At 44.0% G+C, this 21,042-nt stretch overlaps 1 protein-coding gene across 4 annotated transcripts in view; it reads right to left on the bottom strand.

The window, feature by feature from the left end:
- Clcn1 (chloride channel, voltage-sensitive 1) overlaps positions 1–20,553 on the bottom strand; it is a 30,914-nt gene extending 10,361 nt beyond the window's left edge. The window contains exons 1-14 of one of the 4 annotated variants that reach the window (NM_001363712.1): positions 18,458–18,719; positions 15,211–15,331; positions 14,686–14,817; positions 13,947–14,075; positions 13,646–13,779; positions 12,386–12,463; positions 11,882–11,960; positions 11,248–11,326; positions 6,480–6,605; positions 6,082–6,166; positions 5,803–5,904; positions 5,415–5,499; positions 5,027–5,176; positions 89–158 (exon numbers count right to left, since the gene is read on the bottom strand). In NM_001363712.1, coding sequence (NP_001350641.1) covers positions 89–158; positions 5,027–5,176; positions 5,415–5,499; positions 5,803–5,904; positions 6,082–6,166; positions 6,480–6,605; positions 11,248–11,326; positions 11,882–11,960; positions 12,386–12,390 — 781 coding nt within the window. In that variant the 5' untranslated portion in view covers positions 12,391–12,463; positions 13,646–13,779; positions 13,947–14,075; ... (1 more) ...; positions 15,211–15,331; positions 18,458–18,719. Of the gene's footprint in view, positions 1–88; positions 159–5,026; positions 5,177–5,414; positions 5,500–5,802; positions 5,905–6,081; positions 6,167–6,479; positions 6,606–8,251; positions 8,346–11,247; positions 11,327–11,881; positions 11,961–12,385; positions 12,464–13,645; positions 13,780–13,946; positions 14,076–14,685; positions 14,818–15,210; positions 15,332–18,457 lie in introns of those variants that run through there. The other 3 variants (XR_003956160.1, NM_013491.3, XM_006505476.3) reach the window with 3 other exon arrangements.
- Between the last annotated feature and the right edge of the window lie 489 nt (positions 20,554–21,042).

Raw genomic sequence — 21,042 nt, 5'->3', positions numbered from 1 at the left:
TTTGCTCAGGCATTAAGAGACAACCATCCTAGGTTTTCCCACCGGCCCCCCAGATTGTAGCTATCAGTATGACGCCATCAACTCTTACCTAGCACAAAAACAGGCATGAAGCCTCCACAGGGTATGGGCATAGTGGTGGCTACAATGGACATCCAAAACTAGGGAGGAAAAGAAAGATTACAGTACTCTTTCCAAAGTTTCCCCCATGCCTTTCTCTGCTCTTTACCCTCCTCCCTCTTGCTTCAAGAGTCATAACAGAAATGTCCTGGGATAGCTAACCCTTTTGGAAGCCTTCTTGTCTGTCACCATTCTCCAGAGCCTGAAAAACTTGGCGCTTTCAGGCTGAGAGATCAACAAAGACATCAGGATAAGAAAGTTCCTCCAGATGGCTGACACAAATCCTTCCAACTTTGAGTGACTGTATTTTCTTTTTGGCAATCTAGAACAAGGGAACCCCTGAAGATTCATCTTTCACTGTTCCAAAATGACCCTCACCCAGTGGACCCTGTCAGCCCAGAGAGTTTATCTCTGTGGAGTAGTCTAAGATGCTAAGCTGGAAGATGTTCTTACCTTCTCAGCTTATATTTTTATAAATGGGCCCCAAATCAATGCATCAGGTACCTTAAAGTCTACTGAACTTCTGTAGGGTTAATTTCGCTTTGATTTGACCATTTACAAAGCCACAGAGAAAAGCAAGGATCACAGGGATCCCGAAGAGAAGACTGTTCGGCTTGAGCCTTTGTCTGTGAAACCAAACCACTTTAAACAAGGATCAAAATTATATCTGGGTCCTGGGGACATACAGTGATAAAGTGTATTCTTAGAATCTGCACAGCCTTGTGTTCAATGCCCAGTACTGAGAAAAAAATTCCTGATATGTCCTGGCTGTACCACAGGGGCAAACTGAGAACCTGATTAGTCTTTCAATATACCAGAAAAGATAGCCAAGGTCAACTTTGCAAGGCATCATTCCAACAGAAATTGGGGCAATTAGAGCAAAAGCAGTATGTACATTCTGAGGCAAAGAATGCAGAAGAATTCAGAAATAGAGCAGAACAAGAATAATGGCTAAATATTAAAATATCTAATAAAAAAACCAAAAGCCGAGGTGTAGTATTGAAAGTACTTCCTATGTAAGTTAATAAATCTCAGAAAGGATTCCAAAGTAATTAGGTACAAAATGAAAACAGCTAAAAATCTAGCAAGCTGTAAAGATTAAAGTATTTGGAAGTATGGTACATGAATAAAAAAATAAATTTTATGAACTTTAGAAAGCATTGCTTCAAGCCAAGGCTGAACCCAAGAGGCAATGATGAAGACTCAAGAGAGAATTTTACTCCAGAAGTGTGAGATGAAGCAAAATATCTACTTCGTGAGAATATGATCATCAAACTGGCTGAGAACTGCAATTAAATGTGCAAAATGAAGAGGATGCAGACCGATGACTTCTTGCGGGAAGAGGTTGAGCCTTATTTCTGCCTCCTCTGCAGTGGCCCCGTGCTCCATAAATGTAGACAGGAAGTAAAGAAAGGCAATATATTGATGGAGTAATATTCATGCAAAACAGTAGAGGTCTCTCAAAGCTTAATATTTACTCAAACATGTCAAAGTCCTGTTCATCCAGAGAACTTGTTTAAAATGCAGATGAGTCGACGCCTCTGGAGGCAGGACTCCCATGCACGTGTTGCTTAAGCTTCCTAAGTGGTGACATTTAGCACATCAAGAATCCTTGCACTCTCATGTATTCTTGGGAATCACAACATGGTAGTCATAAAGGATTCTGTAGGCTCGGATTATCTGAAAGCTCCAATGATGCAGATGGTGGGCAATGGGTAGGCAGGATTTTGCAGCATAAAGCAGGTTATCTTCCCAGAGAAGTGTAAATCCAGACCTGGGGGTGCTGAAGCTATCAACTCCCATGGCACAAAGAGGGTGACTGAGATTAGCAAACTTTTTTTAGCTATTGGTACATGAAGAAAAAAACCAAGAGTCATGTGGCACATAAGTTGATTTTAAAGATCCAGTTCTAAAGAAATGAGAAAGTAAAAACCTGTTATCACTGACTACATTATATTTAGACCCATCACAAGGAGAACTAATATAAAAACCAGGCAAAAAGGCTCCCAGAGGGCCTCAGGCGATGCTAGAACTCAACAATAGCAGGCAATGGATGGTATTAGTAAAAGGGAGCAGAGAGGTTAGAATTATATTCATGCTCATGGAAAATCTCTTCGTGTACAGCATGATGACACTTCGCACACCGTGAGACCGGGACAGGTAGGGAAGTAGGACATCCCTTTTGCCAACATTAAGAAGCAGCTGAGCCGAGAATGTAAGCTCCCCTCCTGACACTGCCAAAAGGCCGCGTGGACATGGACTAGACTTCAAACCTAATTGGGAAGAGTACTACTAGTCCCTGTTTTGGACTGATAACAATTTGAGTGTCTCCTAGGCTTCTGTTTGGAAACTCATCTCTGTTGTGCTATCAAGAGGATGAGGACCTAATCTAGCTGTGGAGCTTGGAAGTGGAGTCTTTGGAAGTTTGTTAGGATTAGACACGACACTGTGATGAGTCATTAGTGATGGCTTCATGGTGCCTTTCTGAGAACAGACGGATGAACCCAAACACAGGTGCTTCTTATTGTTTGCTGTGTGCTATTCCTCACAGCTTAGGATTCTGTGAACAAGAGCACCAATGCTGGTATGACTCTGTAACCTTAGATGTCCAGAACCGTGAGCCAAAAATTACTCTTTTCCTTATAAGGCAGCCTACCTCAGATATTTAATTAGAATAAGGAAAAAACAGACAGATATAAGGACTTCCTTATTTTAATTTGACTATATGTTCTATTTTTCACATTTGACAAAAATAAGGGTACTGTTGCAAGTGCAGTGATTAGGCAATGAAAATACTGGGAAGCAGTGACTGGGGAAACGGAGTTTGTAGCAAAGAATACTTTAGTAATTAGAAGTACTAAAAAATATTGTAGATCTTCTATAAACTGTTGAGCTTGAAATATAGCCCAGAATGTGTTTCTTTTTCTTACACACTTACAATATAAATGTTCTCTAGGATATAATTCAGTGAGAAGTTAATTATAGTGACATACAGATGAATCCTTCCATATCATCCAAGTGGGGATCTGAAAATAAGCTTGATGTTGGGGAGATATATAACTTGAAATCTGGGGATGCGGATAAGGTAAGGAGTGAGTGTTAAAAGATATTTTATTTTTAGAAAACTTTTCAAAATCTTGGCATTTTAGCAGTCTACAGGACCCCAAAGGTGGCATACTGCTTAGACCAAGCCATATTTACTGCATAATAGATTCTGAAATACTATTAAAACATGGACTGGGCTCCTGCAGAAGGGACTGTAGATTCAACTGTCAGTGCAGAGTTATTGGGTTGGGGTTCATGCTAACATCTCAGCAGGAGAGGACAAGTTTAAGGCTAGCGTGCATTACACAGTAAGACCTAACTTTACTCCCAGTAAAGTAAGTTCAACCAGGATAAAAAGCCAGAACTTATAAATTATAGAAGATGGGAATTATAAATGAAAGTCTAGACATCGAATCGTTAATATGATTCTTGGAATATTTTCAGGAAAATTAGCATTCATTTTGAAGAAAGAAACATATAGGGTAAAATAAAGTGTCCAAAATATGGATTAAGTTAGTTCACCGTCAGTGAATGAGCTGGAAAGGGAGAAATCCACAGCAAACCCGGGGAGCCTAAGCTCGTGATCTGAGACTTGCTGCAGGAAGCAGCTGGCATCTTTAATAATAATATCATTGAAAAATATATTAACAAGCAACAGCACAAAACTAGGAAATATAAAACTAGCCAAAAGCCAATGGCCAAGAGTTATGTATTTGGCACGTGGTATTTCATAGCATTTATTGAATAAGTGAGGTCACTGTCTTATAAAAACAATACCAATATAACTTAGTGATTCATATTTCATAAAGTATCATAAAAGAGCAAGGTATTGAAAAGCTTGAGAGTTTAGGTTGGACAGAGATACCTATAAGAATCCCAGTACCGGGCTGGTGAGATGGCTCAGGGGGTAAGAGCACCCGACTGCTCTTCCAAAGGTCCGAAGTTCAAATCCCAGCAACCACATGGTGGCTCACAACCACCTGTAACAGAGATCTGATGCCCTCTTCTGGTGTGTCTGACTACAGCTACAGTGTACTTACATATAATAAATAAATAAATCTTTAAAAAAAAAAAAAAGAATCCCAGTACCCACAGGAGATACTGGCTTGCTTATTTAAGGCATGTTATTAGTAAAAAAGAACACCAAAAGGAAACATCAGACAATCATCAACTATGTAGGTGTTACAATCGGGCTTGGTAATAAAAACAAATCTTTGTACAAGGTAATAATGTGAAGCCTTTACATGTGTAACTTGTGATAGACAGATCTAAAAAGGTAAGGATGTAAAGGTATCAGCTTTTATTTCCTAATTAAAGTTAGAAAAACTGGTCTTATACTCTCACTGCCTGAACAGAGAGTAATTACATTTCTAAAAATTACTTATAGTCTTAGTAAGGTTGATTTGGTATTTCATCACCTTCAAAATTCTAGAAAAGAGATGATAGAGATTTGTGTGCAAATCACCTGGAATTGAATAACAAATCTGTGGAGATTAAATATCTAATTATCTTAACCCGTGGGAGGAATTTGGTTAATTGGCCTGGGGTTTTTACACAGTTATCTATATTGCTAAACTCTGTCTTGCTCAAATTTACTTGACTGCTCTGATGCCTTAAAAAGATAACAAGGGGAACTACTAAAAGGGTTATTATAATTATGGCAAACATCACTAGATTGCCATGAATGGAGCAATTAAACTACATCCTAGTTCATTTTGATAGACAGGCAACTTGTGCTGTGGTTTCTTCCTGATTTCCATCTAGGTTGGACACAGAGAAGCTGAAGCTCTATCCCTCCTGTATAAGGCCTGGGCCCTTCTGTACACAGACAGAAGCTGAGAGGGGCTGTAGTCGGGCAGAATACCTTCATAACGAAGAAGAGAAGGATGATGATGATCACGTTGACCTGGGGGTGAAGCCACACAGCTGACTGGCCCAAGCTTTGGGGGTCACCTATGTGCTTTACCCATGTGTTGTTGTCAAAGAGGGTACTGATAGCTTCACGGGGCATCAGCTGTGAGGAAGAAGCAGAACAGGCAGGTTTTCCACGAATGTACCATATGTCCTGTGTTAGAGAATGTATCCCCAGCCTGGTTAGCCCAGAGCTCTTTTTGTTCTTTTCTCTGAGAGAAAGTATACCCTTGGGCAAAACTATGCAAGCTCCAAGTTCGAGCAGTTGCCCTGCTCCTGGCTTAGATCCAGAGCCACAGGTATGAGTTAACCCCCTGCTCTTAGATACCCCTAGAACTGACCTCTCCAGCCATGAATTGACCCATTCCTGGTGGAAATGTGAGCGAGGCGATGACAAAGGTAACAATTCCAGGATATAGCAGGCGGCTGAAAAAGGAAAAAGGGTTAGCTCTATCCCCCGCTTAGCCAGCCCACAGTGCAGCCACACTCAGCTTCCAAGCTGTTGTTTCCCATAGTCTTCTATTCATTTCAGCAAAGCATACTCTCTTGGTCAAGAAAATGATCACGTGGTAAGAGCCTGCACAGCTAGCCCCTACCCACAGTATCAGGGCTTCCCATAGCTGTAAGCAGCAATCCTACCTAAAGGCATTCATTCACCTAAAGGAGGAACTAACTGCTGGGGGGAATCAGAAGCTAAGTGTGCAGGGTAAGGGAAGGGCAATGACTCACTGCTTAGCAAGAAATTGGCTGAGACACTTGTGCTTTCGGACACCGAGCATGACTTGGCGATGCAGATAAACGAAAACAGCTCCCAAGAACCCGCAGCAAATCCTAAGGGTGCAAGTCACAGGGCTGGAGGGAAGCAGGCCAGCAGCTTCCCCTTCTCTCACTACTCAGCTGCCTCATGGTAAATCCATACTTTCACTTATGCTCTCCCCAGCTTCTTCCTGGTCCCTAGCCACACCCCAACCTCTGATCCCCACAGCCAGAAAGAGTGGCCCCACTAACCCAATGACAGCAAAAGCTGGGAGTTCCTTCAGGTCAAAGGGGAAATCCATTCGGAAATTCGTTCTGAACAGAGCAGTGATGGTGACTGTAGGATGAAAAGGCAGCATTAGGGTGGGAGCTCCCAGAGAGCCGCAGGGAGAGGAAGACAAGTGTCAAGGTATCTTCCCTACCTCAACCCCAACCTCTTCTCTTCCATTGAATTTTCCTTTTTCCTACTAGCATCTCGCCATGCTTATACTCTCAAACCATGATCTAGTTTTCTCCCTAGACCCTGAGCCTTGGTCTTCCTTCCCAGACAACACCATGCATTCTTATCTAAAGTGCTCCAGAGCTACACTTTCTGCCACCTTCCCATCACCCCTATTTCATACCACCTCCACCAAGACCTCCCCTGTTACCAGCATCCTTGTTCCAAACGGCCAGGACACGGAACACAAAGGCACTGAATGTGGCTGCAAAGAATCCTCGCCAGTAATTCCGAACAGCAAAGTAGGTAGAGGTGACCTCGATGCTAAATAGCACTCCTATGGGGCAGGAAAGCAAGTCAGGTGCAGACACCCCATGCCCCCCACTGCTGGGACCTCAGGAGCTTCACCTGAGTTGTGAGTCTGCGAAGCACCAATGGAAGTGACGTATTCTTGCTGTTCCTTACTACAGTCACATACTTGTCTATGGAGGCTTTTCCACCCCCAGCCCAGGAATGTGGACCAATGAGGTACAGAGAAGGTGGGAAATGGATAGACTTTTAATCCCTGAACTTCAAGCTCAAGTATCTTTGTACTTAAATTATAGGACTGAGTGAGGTTCACAACTGTCAAGTATCCATGGAGATTTATGGAAAGGTGAAACAGTTCTGCAAATTAAACGTGAAGAAGCTTCCAGAGGAGGTGGTCAGCATTGTTGCCAAAGAGGCTTCAGGGTTTGCATATTCCTTGACAACCCTTTTCATCTCCCTATTGCTCCTTCTACCCAAGGGCAAATTTATGAGAAATAAGAAAGACAGGATAGGGCATTCTGCACATCAACAGGATTCAATATTTGAGAAAAAGAAAGCAGAGGAATGTTTCTAACAGGGATGACAATACAAAAGGTAGCTCACAAGGTCTAAAGCCAGGATAGCCAGGGTGAGAAAGTAAACCATTATGCTTAGCAAGGTGAGTGAGGTAAATAGGAATGGCAGCTAGTAGTCACTAGTTCTTGTTCTGAGGGGAGAGGCTCAAGCTTAAAACGAGGAGGGCAAATGTAACATATACAAGATGCTGCGCCAAAGGCAGCAACACCAGCGAGGCCAGAAAAGCACCATTTGCAACAACAAAGGGAAGCTTTAGGAAATCTGTAAGCTTTAGGATAAGGGAGTTGATCTTTGATTAGGTCATCAATGACCTGACCTAAACCTTAGCTAAGCCTCTTCTGTATCAAGCAGGAGGTCAGAGAACTGAGATGGAGCTGAGGACCAGCCCAATAGGAAAAACAAAACATAAACAGGGCAGACTTTGTCCTTTTCTCATGGTGTACTTTGTTGGTCTGCTCAGGGCTGGCCATTCCCTCTGTATTCAGACAGCAGCTCACTTGAAAGGAATTCTCTTCTCCCCATGCTGTATTCAAAAGTCACATCTCCCAAATTCCTCATGACCATCACCATTTCTTTTGCAGTTGACAGTGACTAGCCACACTGAATCTAAGGAGATAGTGGCTTAGGGCTATTTTCACCTGGAGCCAAAGCTGTGTTTGGGTAGAGGATTTCTCTGTTATCTCCTTCTCTAGAAAACCACACCCATTTTCCTTGTCAAGTAGAAAGCATCCGTTCTCATCCTCCTCTCGTGGCATTTTGGATTATTGTATTTTTCCACTTTCAGATGTGGCTATTTGTTCACACTACTAAGTTTTCTGTGATTGGATGTTCCTTGGAAACTAAGCCCTGGCATAGTGGTGAGAACCCATTTGGAGTTCAATGCCTATACTGGAGTAGAGAGGAGAAGAGAAGAGATGGAGGAGGAAAGACCACAGTGAGGGAATTTCAAAGGATGGAGCTGAGTAATGAAGAGCTATGCCTGCCACTCTTTCTGTCCTGCTCTTAAATCCCAAGGGCAGAAGTCCATGCTGTGAATCATGTTGCCATAATAAAAGTAAAACCAGCTTTGCTCTGCCTGGGTGCAATTATTCAACTTACATTTTACAACTATTTTCCCTCCATGATGGAGACCGAGGAGACTTTTCTGTAGCAGGTCTGTCACATTGTGGTTGGGAATGAGAGCTAACTTTCATGTTAGCCCAAGACAAACATAAAATGTGCTGCTAAAAGAAAACAGAGCTTTAGAAACATGAGCAGCAGTTAGAAACTCTGGTGTCTTAGATCTGGAACATTGCTCTATTCTTCTGCTCTGTTTTCTCTCTGGCCCCCATGCCATGCCTCTGTCCAATTAAGCCACTGCTCCTGGTCTCCATCTCCTGCTAGTCACTAACACCATTTCTTTCTCAATTAATGCCTGTGGCATCAGCAATGGATACTGATTAGATTCAACTCAGTTCCTGGATTGTAGATTCATTGACAGTTTTATATTTGGCCATGCCATAGGAACGTTAAATTCAATATCCTCTAAGTAAAATTTGTTCACTTCCCCCAGATCCAGGTTACTTCCTCTGTCCTCTCTCAAGGTCACTGATATCCGTATCTATGGCATTGCAAGCACTGTGAGCCTGGGTGCTGGCATAGAACTCTCTCTCCTATCTTCACAAAATATTGGCCACCAGGCAGCATCAATAGGACTTGAGCCCACTGGAGTTTCTCAGCCCTTCCTCTATCTCCTTTGCTGCCCAGTTATGCCTGTCATCGTGTAGAATCAGGGTGAGGACAATGGTCTTCTTGTTAATCTTAGATCAATCCCGTTAATCCACAGCCAACTCTATCCTGCACATTTGTGCCAAAGGGATTGGATAGGCAGGCTGAGCTAACCATGTCACTTCCTTGTTTTAAATCCTTCCATGGTTTCGATTCTTCCATGACAATACTTCACAAAGTCAGTCTCATGAGATAATACAAGTCCCATGACATGGTCTCTACAAAGAAGGCTTGATTAGAAATACTGTTTGCAGCCACCCTGGGTACTCAAAAGGCATTCTGACAGCTCAGATGTTCTCATTACCTTTCCAGTTCACTTTTTTTTTTTAACTACTTATTTATTCCTTTTACTCTCCCATTTTTCTAACCAACTGGAACTCAGAGTCAGTTTTCACCTGTTACACCCATTAACACTGGGAAGAACTGCGCTCTGAGAAACATATTTGGGCAAATCCTACCCTAGAGAATAAAACGTGTATTACTCTGCATGACTTCTGCAGAGCTTCATGATTCAGGCCCATTTATCTGTTCTGACTCACTTCCTATTATACTTTGCCATTCTCCCTAGTACTACTTCTTACTGTAGCAGCAGATATTGACTTTGGATGCTGTCCATTCTGTTCAGGGTTTCCTTTTCTCCTTTTAGGCTTCTACTTTCTAATTACACCCAATGCAAACAATGTCTCTGTCATAAAGTTTCACAAGCTCCTCCAGGCTGCCTTGGAGGTTCGCTGCACTTTGCCTAGGAAGCCACATGGTCACTACACTGCCTGCAATGATCTGTGTGCCTGTCTCCCTGAGCTCCTTGAGAGTGCAGGGCCAACCCCAATACCTGGCACACAATGGGAGCAAAAGGGCTTTGGTTGTTTCAGTAGGATGATGAAGTAGATTACTTTGATCACTACAAGGAATTAGGAGCTGCCTATGTTGTGAGTAAAATCTCAACACTACATTTTTCTCTCTCAGTTATTCTATATTCACAAAAAAGAACCAAGTGCTGCCACCTGCACATAGGTTTGTCATTTGCTGCATAAAGCAAAAAGCCTGAGCACAGCCCCTTCATTCACAAGTGCTTAGCAGTTTCCTGTGCCAAGAGCAATGCCTTACCATAACTTTCCTCAGGTAAGTCCCAAGACCAGAAAGAACCTCTGACTCCTCATAAACAGGAGCGTCAGGAAGAGAATGCAGATTCCCTCCACTTTAAAACACTTCTGACAACCAAAACAACCATAAATTCTTCTTTTATTTGTAAGACTAAGGGGTAAATAAACACAGCATGTGTGTAATTATAGGTGTGAATGTCTAACGTGCAGAAACTCAAACACACGACCATCCACTGACAGGGGCTAATGGCGTTAATGACTGGAGCTGACAACTGAAGTATAAACAGGATGCCAGTGGCGAGCACAGGTCCTGGACGCCCTCACGCTGTATGCTGCCACCATGTGAGAACGAGGCATATAGAATATGCTTTTATTAATTCTGAACTCTCACTGTACATCATTTCTGAGTTAAGCTATTTTAGATACCTAGAAAACTCCTCTATGAAAAGACTGCAGTTTCATCATCAAAGAAGCTTCTAGCAACTGGTTGTTTAAGAAGCATTTGCCCTTCTATAACTGCATTTCTTCAATTATCAACATGGAATTTCACCATCAGTGACTTCAATGAATGAGCCATACAACCCCTGCCCTGCTAACATAGCTACAACTCAACTTTGATAAGGGAATAAACAGGCCTGCTTTTTGTGATAGGTCCTATCGCTACTAACCTATGATAATATCACTGTTTTTCATATACGGATAGAAAGAGTTTAACCCATTTTTAGGTTGCTAGCATATACAAAATAACCCACTCTAAAGCTCCCATAAGCATTTCCCATTCTAAAGCTCATCATTAATCTATACACAGTCTACTGAAATCCCGGTGTCTTTAATAAAACAAAAGAGGTAAGTTTTCCCTTGGAGAAGGAAGTACACAGATTCTCCTGTTACAGAACAGTATGTGTAAAGTAAAAGTCTTGGCAATGCAAAAGGCTTTAGCATAAGTGGAAACCAAGAGAGATGCTGTGTTTCTAATACCTGACTCTGCATGTGATGTCAATATGCCCCTGCTCCAGTCACTGGTCTTTCTATGATGCTCTACTGAACTGCACTCATAGTATTAGGTAGGAATTCATGTAAAATGGTTAGAAGGCGGCAAAATGCAGGTGCTACCTAAGAGCGGCCAGCAGCTCTTGTTATAGTGGAAATGGTAAAATGCAGCACTTGGCGAAGCTGACAAGAACAAGCTGGTCGGCTCATGCTCTGGGGATAGGGCAGACTTACCTCCAAGTGGTGTTCCAAAACAGCAACCGACCCCCACGGCACAGCCCACTGTCAGGATGTCAGTGTAATAGTATGGCTGCTACTAGGGAGAGACAGACAGACAGACAGGTAGGAGGAGAAGAGCAGAGGCAGAGAGATGGGAGGAGAATAAGTATAGATGGGAAACAAAAGAGAATGAGAGACCTATATCACAGGAATGAACACGGTCCCATCATCCCTGTGATTCCCAGGCCAGGAGAAACTCAGTGAGTTTGGCAATCAGGAAGTGACTTTATGAGCTCAAGGCCAACAATCCAAAACACATCAAGAAAAATGTTAAGTAAATAGATGCCCAGCAAATGAACAAATAGTGATAAAACAAACAAGGGCTGAGAAGTAGTAGCAAGAGGTGGCAAGACTTCACTCCAACAGAAAACCAGGAGGTGAGAGCAGCCAATGTCAAAAGGGTACTCAGCTCTTGGGTAGAAACATATGGGTCCCTGGAGCCCAGGTGTGGCAATCCAGTCACTCCCTGGTTGCCCACCCATAAGTTCCTTCAGTGAGCATGGCCCCTCAACCCCAAAGCCACAGCAGACACAAACCACCCCTCCAAGTCTGGCTCAGGCAACCAAGGTAGGGAGGAAGTGAAACTTGCCTCCATCAGGGGCTGCAAAGTAGCATCCCACGCCCACTGCACAGGCTGGCACCAGGAGATCAAGCTGCCCAGGCACGGTCTGCAACAGAGAAGCACGACGGGCGAGGCAGGTGGCAGAGGGGGACAGACAGGTGGTATGTAAACCAGGTGGATGGGTGTCAGGAAGCACAGAAGAACGGGGGCAGCACAGGAGGAAACATGGAAAGGAATCGACACAGTTCATGTGGGTAGGAAGATAACATGGGGCAGGCCTGGCTCAGTCACCAAAGGGAGACACAGATCAGGAAGGGATAGACACGAGGAAGACAGACAGAAGCTGGACAGAGGGGATGATATGGCTAGGATCAGCAGGCAGGGCCATGGAAAACTGGAGCATAGGTTAGTAAGATTCCGCCTTCAGCCCCAAGGCCAGCCCAGAGCAGGCAACCCTCCCCTGCTCTCTGCACACGCGAGGGCTTCCTTCTACCAACTGGTCCTTGTTGTGCTGTACTGCCTCACCCTTACCTCATAGACACCAGAGAACATGGACATAAACTTGCTGAGGACAGCAGCACAGATGCTGGCGATGTGAACAAAGGGACCCTGGAAGAGAAGAGGAGAGACGGGGCTCAGGGATGGAGGAGAAACACAGAGATGCCATTGAACCACAAATTCCTGTTCCAGGCCCTGGGCTAGTTGCTAGAAGTGGAGAAGCCAGACAAAAGTTCTTCCTTAAAGGAGTCTCATTCGAGGAAGGAAGAGATGAAAAATCAGTGTGCTATCATAGCAGACAATGCCACAGCCTAGGAAGCAAACGAAGAGAAGTAAGGCAAAAGAGGTAAGGTGGGGACTAGGAGAAGGTGGTTGTCCCTTGCCAGTCACCACCCAAGTTAGTCCCTTGAGAGATAATGACATGAGTGAGGCTCATGGGTGTCAGAGTGGGAGTGTTCTAGGGAACAGATATTTCAGGTGTCCTGAGTGGGACCAGCATGGAATGGCAGAAAAATGGAGAAAAGCCTTATAATCCAAGCACAGGGATGAAGGCAGACTGTGGGGCTGGCCAGCTGTTGGGAGGAGTGGAGATCTTATATTAAGTGATATGGAAAGCTCTTGTGGCTTTCTTGACTAGAGGTCAGAAGCATCAAATTCTGTTTTGAAAGATGCTTTGTCTACTGTGCACAATGGTGATTAGGGGGCAGGGCAAGTGTGTTCACAGGGGTGAAACTGGAGGAACCTAGAAGGCAGCTTGAAGGAGGAAGTCTCACTCTAGATCTCAGTTTTCTCATGCCAAAATAATGGGAAACCCAAGGACTGTGTTGATTTTGAGGCTAGCCTGGGCAACATAAAAGTTCCAGGTTAGCCTGAGTTACAGAATGAGATGATTTCAAACAAGCAAATAACCAAACACAAATTAAAAAATAAGTAATAAATAAATGAATAATAAATAAGACGAGGAGACTGGTTCAGATTATGTAGAGGACAGACGTTTTCTATAGACATTCGGTTGTCATAACTTGGGCCTGCTACTGGTGTCTACAGTTAAAAGTCAGGGATAATGCTAGCATCTCACAGGTCAGAGCAACACCCCTCTTCCCAGCAGTTTTCCAGCCCCAGACCTTAGTTTGCCCAATTGTGGGGCTGCCGTAAAGTTTCACAGCTCTAGTAGTTGTGTCACCAAACCCACAAGGGTGAGAAACTTCCAAGGCTTCCCCCTTGTTACTGCCCTTTGTCCATAGCCGAGTTCAGGCAGCTCTGCCATCCCTTCCTTCAGCTGCGCACGCTTACCTCTTTCCCCACAGGGATGCCACTGCCCAGTCCAGCTGTCAAAGCTACCACCTTGGCTACAAAGGCCTTGAGTGTGAGGTATTCCTTCAAGACAACACCACGAAGAATTGTTTTCATCTCAGGGATTCCAGAGCCTAAAAGGGTTAAAAACAGATGATGTACCTACAATGTCATGCTAGAGATTAAATGGAAGAGGAAAGCAGAGATGGGAAAGGAGATAACCAAGTTGAGGAGGACGGGGCAGGTCAGAGTGGGAGGTCTGTAAAAAACCAGACTGCATCATCTTATACAAAGTACTCACCCACAGCCTGGGGAGAGATGAGTTGGCAAAAGAGGGCGCTGAAGAGGATCAGGATAAGTGGGAAGGTGACCCAGGCCAGGTACTGCAGAGGAAGGCTAGGCTTCATCTGGGCATAGGTCCACTTGTAGGCTACAGGAACACAGACTCTGGGTCAGTTAAAATTGAAGGAAGGTTGACAGTGAGGTCATCTCACCACTACCCTCACATTCACACCACCAGATAGGATAGTATGCCAACTTGCTCTCATGCCCTGGGCATCTCGTTTGCCTGGCCCCAGGGCATTCCTTTCACTGTACAGGTAGAAACTCTGAGCTAAGGGAGGTGGCTATCTGTCCAAGTTCCCTCTGGCAGAGGTAGCCAGTGGCTGTGGTGCAAGTCAGAGTTGAGTATGAAGATGTTGTAGCACTTGGCTAGAGGCCATAGGGTAACTAACCACTGACAACAGAAGGGACCCCTAAGACTTAGAAATTTCAGTGATGAGACTGAAGAATCCTGGGAAAGCTACAGAGGCCAGTAACCCTGTTAGAGGGGTACTCACAGCTGGCATGGCAGCTGGCAGGAAAGGCCTGGGTGGTGTTAGGGTTCTCAATAAGTTTAGTTCTATCTGGAGTCAGAGTCATACTTGATCATTCATACAACATGCTCAGCCCAAACACACCTGGTCTACTCTAGGCAAAAACTCCGAAATAGTTTCCATATGGAAAAGGTAGAGGGCTGCTGCAGTCCAGGGAGAACCTACCCTGAAGGCTCTTGGCACTAACATAGTCCATGCACCAGCTGACTAGAGCCATCAGGAGGCCCAGGAGCACAAGAAAGATCCAATCTTCCCCCAGCTTCCTTCTCAGCACACGTCCCAGGCGATGGACACAGTCTAGGGAGAAGTAAAGGGAAAGAAGGAAGAAAGCAGCTCTCTAGCCATTTTTTTGGGAGCAGGCTGAGGAATGGAGGTAGGAGTCAGCTCTGTACTGGTCACTGGACATCTCTTTATGTCTCTGCCAGTTACTGCCCCTATCATTCCAGAAAGCACTACAACCCTACTCCTGTAATGTCCTGTAATGCCCTTGTAAATACAATGTTCATGTAAAACTCTTGTTTCTTATGGCTGGGAAAGAAGCCAAACAAAATATATCTCTATGTGTGCATGTGTGTGTGAACATGCACACACACACATATGTGTTGGGAGATGTGTAATGGGGCATCTAGGTTATTCTCTCAATCCCTGTATCTCCTATTCCAGATTCCTTTATTCCTCAGTCCCCATCACCTTGACATTTAGAATAGTGGTCCTCATCCAAGCTGTCCATGGTAGAACTGGAGCCCATCTTCTTGGGCATTCCCCCGTCCTGTGCCTTATATGAATATTGTTCTTTTTGATGGCCATATATCTGAATGAATAAAGAACGGTCAGTGTCTATCTTGTTGAAGAGTCAAAAAGAATACAGAAGGCATTACATAGACTCAGATTTACAGAGAAAAGGAGAGCTGTTTTGAATCCTGTATGATGTTGAAGTTTGCATACAGAGTACTTTATGGTCTTCCCCTCTCTCAACACTCTCCTGTCCATTCACACATTTCTGTTTTCCATTGATTTTCCATGCCTGCTTCTGTTTCACCATTTCTCCCAATCCAGACATGTCTTGGTCCATAGTAGCTTTTTTTTCAAGAAACTTATCTTCTACTTGGAAGTAGAGGTACTGAGACCTGTGTGGAAATTACTCATCCATACCAGACAGGCATTTCCTGTATTACCCTGTGTCCTACATGTCTCTCTATTTCCCTGTCACCCCTGCATTGACTTACCATCTCAGGATCCCAACTAAGACAAAGAGGGCCACAGTAACCTAGCTAATTATATATTTTATAACTATATAGTAATATAACTATATAGTAAACATAGTTATATATTTATAGTGCTAGATGGTGTCTGCATGTGTTTTGCCTTCGTATGCTTGTCTGCTTTGAGACACTCAGCTTCCTTACTAAAGTTGTACAAAGCCCATCCATCTCACATTCCAGAGCTTATAGACACAAACAGGAACTGGGTTCAAGAATGCAAGTTAATTTACTTCCCAATGTGAGGTAACTGGGTCCTACCAACAAGCGAAGAGGCCAGATCTATCCCTATGTTAGCATTTGTGTCTGTGAAGGATGTAGAAGAATGCTAGTCACTTCATGATGGCCCAACACACTCTATACTAACTCATCCTCCGGGGCCAGGGTCAGCCCAGGCCATGATTCTGGGACAGCCTGGGTAGAAGAGATCTTATTTCACAATATGAGGAGCAGGCACATACTAACTATCTTGCTCCTGTGGAAATCATTTCTCTTCAAACTCTACCAGTAACCCAGAGATAGAAAATACTCCTAGCTGTGCATGGTGGTGTACACCTTTAGTCCTAGCACTCAGGAGGTAGGGGCTGGCAGATCTCTGTGAATCTGAAGCCAACATGGTCTACATAGAGAGTTCCAAGCCAGCTAGAGAAACAGCTTACTAAGATCCATTCTCAAACACAAACAAACAAAGCCAGAAAATGTTTCCCTTGAAGATCAACTCTTGGGGTTCTCTTAGCACTCTGACTTGTAGACTGGGAGAAATGAGGAAACAGTGTGCTTGGTCCCTTCGAACAAACACTCAAGCAGGGAGAACACTGTTAAGAGTCAGATGTATTCTGCTAGCCCAGCAGTAACCAGCACATTATGACAGGTTTAGGGAGGGAGAAATCAAAGCCCAAATGTACGCCAAATGTACAAGTGATGAAATGTCTGCAAAGTGTCGTGAGTCCTCTAGTTCGAATGTCAGAATTGAGGTGGGAAGGGGAGACAAAACTACTTTGACAAAATGCTTTGAGAGTCTCTATCTACAAATGAGGTAGGGATTGGGGACAGAACCATCTTGACAAAATGCTGATGACTGCTGTATCCTGGGAGCTCTACACCACTCTAGTTTCTGTGTAAGTGTAGTATTTCCCTCATAAACATTAGACGAAAGGAAAACACATTACTAACCTGCTTGCTTTCAAGGTGGGTTAGAATCTCGATGAACTCTACTCCCAAACTAAACTTGCTATTCTTCCTTTGGCCAAGGGTCCTGTCACCAGAAAGTGCTCTAACTAGCTGGGCAGTGGTGCATACCTTTATTCCCAGCACTCTGGAGGCAAAGCCAGGTGGATCTCTGTGAGCTCTAGGTCAACCTGACTGACTGAGCTAGTTCCAGGACAGGCAAGGAAACACAGAGAAGCCCTGTCTTGAAAAACCAACAGAAAAGAAAAGAAAAGAAAAAGTGCTCTGATAGCACCTTTTCTCACGTGGTCATCCAGCCTTCTCCAGAAATGACCAGTACTGGGGTGAGGATGAGCTGTCTCTGACATTTATATCCTGCTCAACACATTTCCCTCCCCACTGTGTACCTACCGGTACTCATGAGCAACTGCTCAGAGATCCTCATGACCCTTGTGCTGACACCATCTATACAGCCCACCTCCAGGTTCTGAGCCTGACACCCTGTCAGCAAAACTTCTAAGTCTGATCTCTATCTCAGACTCCTTCTATTCTCTTCCATTCTGCATTCTCTGCAGCTAAGAGGTACATTCACTTATGTTAATAGTGGCCTGTAAAATTCCCAAGGCAACCTCCTTATCTTGTGCCCACACCTATTTCTGTTCTAGTTGCCCATATACCACTGATCCCCAAGCTCTGGAGAGTAATTACCTTTGGTCATAGCTCTGTACTTTCCTTAGGGGTGTGTGTGTGTGTGTGTGTGTGTGTGTGTCTAGGTCAGAGAACAGTCTGCAGTAGATTTTTTTCCCTTCCATCACATGGGGCCCAGAGATCAAACTTAAGTTGTTAGGCTTAGAGGCAAACAGTTTTACTTACTGAATCATTTTGTTGGCCCTTTTTAACAATTACACCTCCCAGCAAACAAACAAAACACACAGATCTCAAGCTAGGCCAATGCTGCACCAGAATTCTACCTCCAAGCCCTTAAAAACTGGATCCCAATTCTGTGTTTATTGATACTGGTCATTGATTGTTGATAAATCATTCACTTTGTTTCCTCTGCTTGTCCCCAATGCCTTTCTTCTGTCTTTTGTGAAAGTGTGTTTATCTGTGTGTGTTTGCACACACGCGCACATGCATTCTACAGGGGGTTGTGTAGAGAAAGCCCATGTTGCCTGCATGTGGGTGAAGGTAGAGGAGGTCCTTATAGCATTTTCAGCTCTTACAAAAACCACTCTGGTTATGTAAGAACATAAGCTTGCACTCTTCATTTAAGTGTGGCTTTGCTGGTTCCCCACATGGTTTGAATATTGTTAGTAAAGGCTATGTAAAAGTGCATGCAACTCTTAAGCAAACACACTAAGCTCAGATCTTTAAAAGGCTTTCATATACTGAATATATTTACCATTTAATTTTCAAAATAAATTCTGTACCCCCTTCTCACATAACAATCCATTTTCACTAATCCTTGGCCCCAGACAACCGCTGCTCCCCTTCCCTCCCCAGGACATTACCTGTGTTGGGTGGGCATTGTGCCTGGGACCCATGTCCTTTCGGGGCCGGTGCTGAAGGCCCCCATTCTCTGAGGGCAGTCCGTAGCTGGTACAATGTTCAAAGGGCATGTACTGGTACTGGGGGGCACTGCCCCACCAGCTCTGTTCCCCTCCATGCCGCTGGGACTGGGACCGCTCCATGTGTTCTCCCCCCAAGCCCCAGCCAGGCCTTGGCCTGCTTGCTCCTAGTCTCCCCCAAGTAGCTCCTTAAGCCTCTGCTTTTGACTGTCCCCAAGGCGTCTGGGGCAACATGCCCACCTCTAGCTATTTATAGCTGTCTCTCCACCACATGACACCCCCCCCCCCCCCCCCCCGCCACATCTGATCCTTCTGGGGTCGAAGCAGGTGTGAGTGGAGTGTGGGGGTGGGGGCTAGGATGAGAACCTGTGGGACAGTCCAACAGGGAATTCCCTCTGCCAGGCAGCAGCACTGTTCTGTTCCTACAAGGCTCACAGCTCCAGGTTACTAGTCCCTTTATAAATATCACCAGGACCAGAATGAAAAATTTCCTAGTGAAATTTCTAGGCTGGGGTAGAGCTGAGCCTTCCCTGCAGAGCTCGTGGAAAGTGAGGGGAGAGACAGTGCTAAATGAAGCTACTCAGTGTTTTGGTAACACCAGACAGGCAACTCACCTGGGAGAGTAGCTGATGCCTCCATGTTGGGCTCGTTTCAGCTCAGTATTTTTTAACGATTCAGTCCTCATCTGGAATTTTCTGTGGCCAGTTTTTCCACATGCACGGAATTCCCAGTTTTCACCTCCAGTTCTCTGCCTTTGAGTCTGCCAAAGGTGGCTAAAACCACTCCAGTGCCTTCCCCTCGATCCCACCCTTATCACCACTGGGTGTGCAATGTCTCTCATTTCCTAGACATACTACGTGTTAGCCCTACCAGCAGCTCAGATCAATACAGAGGGACTGAGCTCTCAGCTGGACTGTGGTGCCCATGACAGCTCTTATCAGGGCAGATTAGATAACAGGTGGGAAGAAGAAATAAGCTAGAGTCAAGGAACAGGTGCTAGGAACCCAAGAAACAGAAGATGGACAAATAATTTCCTCTTTTCTAGTCAATAAATTAAATTTGATGAAGGACAAAAGTACTCTGTCGGGCATTGTGTTTTTTCCATTAGGTTCTCTTTTTTCTAAGACAATATTCCCCTACCTACTCATTATAGAAGAAATGGAGGCAAACTGAATTTCAGATCCACCATCAAGATGAGCCTCTCTTTTAAGTCCAAGCTCAGGAACTGAAAGGTATGCATACCAACAAACTGCCATGGTCCTTATGGAAAACACTAAGTTAGAAACAGAGTTACCATCTGACACAGCAGTCCTTCTTACCTTTGTATAAAGAGAGGAAAACAAACCACAGTCTCTCAGATATCTGTGTTCTTTTTTTCACTGTAGCAAATTCATAACAGCCAAGATACAAAACCACCTTTGTGGCTGTCAATAGGTGAAGGTAGAAAAGAAGTTTACACACATGACTCAGCGACCAAAAAAAAAAAAAAGACAGCGTTTTTAGGCAATGTTAAATGAGATGTCAGACATATTCAGATACTGTGCATGCTGTTTATATGCAGAATCTAAAGTAGTAAAACACATATAGAATTGAAGGCCATGTGCTGAGACGAGTGGGCTTTGGGAGTCCTGGGAAGATGCTGGTCATGGCACACATCAGTTACGTAGCTCTGAGTTTTAGAGAGCCAGTGTACATGGTAGCTACAGTTAACAATACCACAATGAGTACCTAAAATAAGTTAAGGGTAGGTTTCCCGTGACGCCACACATACACATGTGAGCTGATGGTTCAGAATCTGGATCCTGGGATCATTTTACAATGCATACACATGCTAGTACATCAGATTGTATACTTTTAATTTTTATACCATTTCTAATTATCGATTATATACCAGTAGCTTTACTAAAGCTGAAAATAGTAAAAACACCCTTTCTACAATCCGTCCTGAGACTTCAGGGTTTACAATCCACCCACAAAGATTATAAATGTGGGACAGGAGCGGGACTAAGGGTCAGATGAAGAGAACAGAAAACAGAGATCAAGGGATTCCTAATAAAGAACAAAGACTATTCTTAGAGATCTTCGGAGTAAGATTTTTTTTCCCCCATTTGTAGACTGTGGTTCTCTGAAGATAACTACTTTCTTAGGTGACTTTCAGAAACAACTATCAGATGTGATCGCTGCTTCCAAAGTATTCCTGAGCCCTAAAACAGAGTAGTGTAGTCATGGGCTAAGATTTGAAAGCAGAGACTAGCAGTGACTACAAAGAGCTCACAGATATCATGCCAAGATGAGTACCCAGTGCAATGATAATACGCAGATTCTTAAAGTAAGAGCATGAACATATATAAAAAAATAATTCTAGACTGCAGGGCTTAAGAGTTAAATGTTATGTTCAAAATTGTAAGTAGTTTAAATCCCATGGACTATCATTTACAAGAGAACAAAATGTAAACTGTGCCTACCCCTTTCTATGACACCTGGTTGCGCTCAGTACTTAGGCCCTGATTTGGAGTGCCCCAAGATGG

The sequence above is a fragment of the Mus musculus genome, chromosome 6 (assembly GCF_000001635.26).
Source record: "Mus musculus strain C57BL/6J chromosome 6, GRCm38.p6 C57BL/6J".
In the NCBI taxonomy this organism is placed as follows: domain Eukaryota; kingdom Metazoa; phylum Chordata; class Mammalia; order Rodentia; family Muridae; genus Mus; species Mus musculus.
This window is presented reverse-complemented; position numbering and strand designations above follow the sequence as displayed.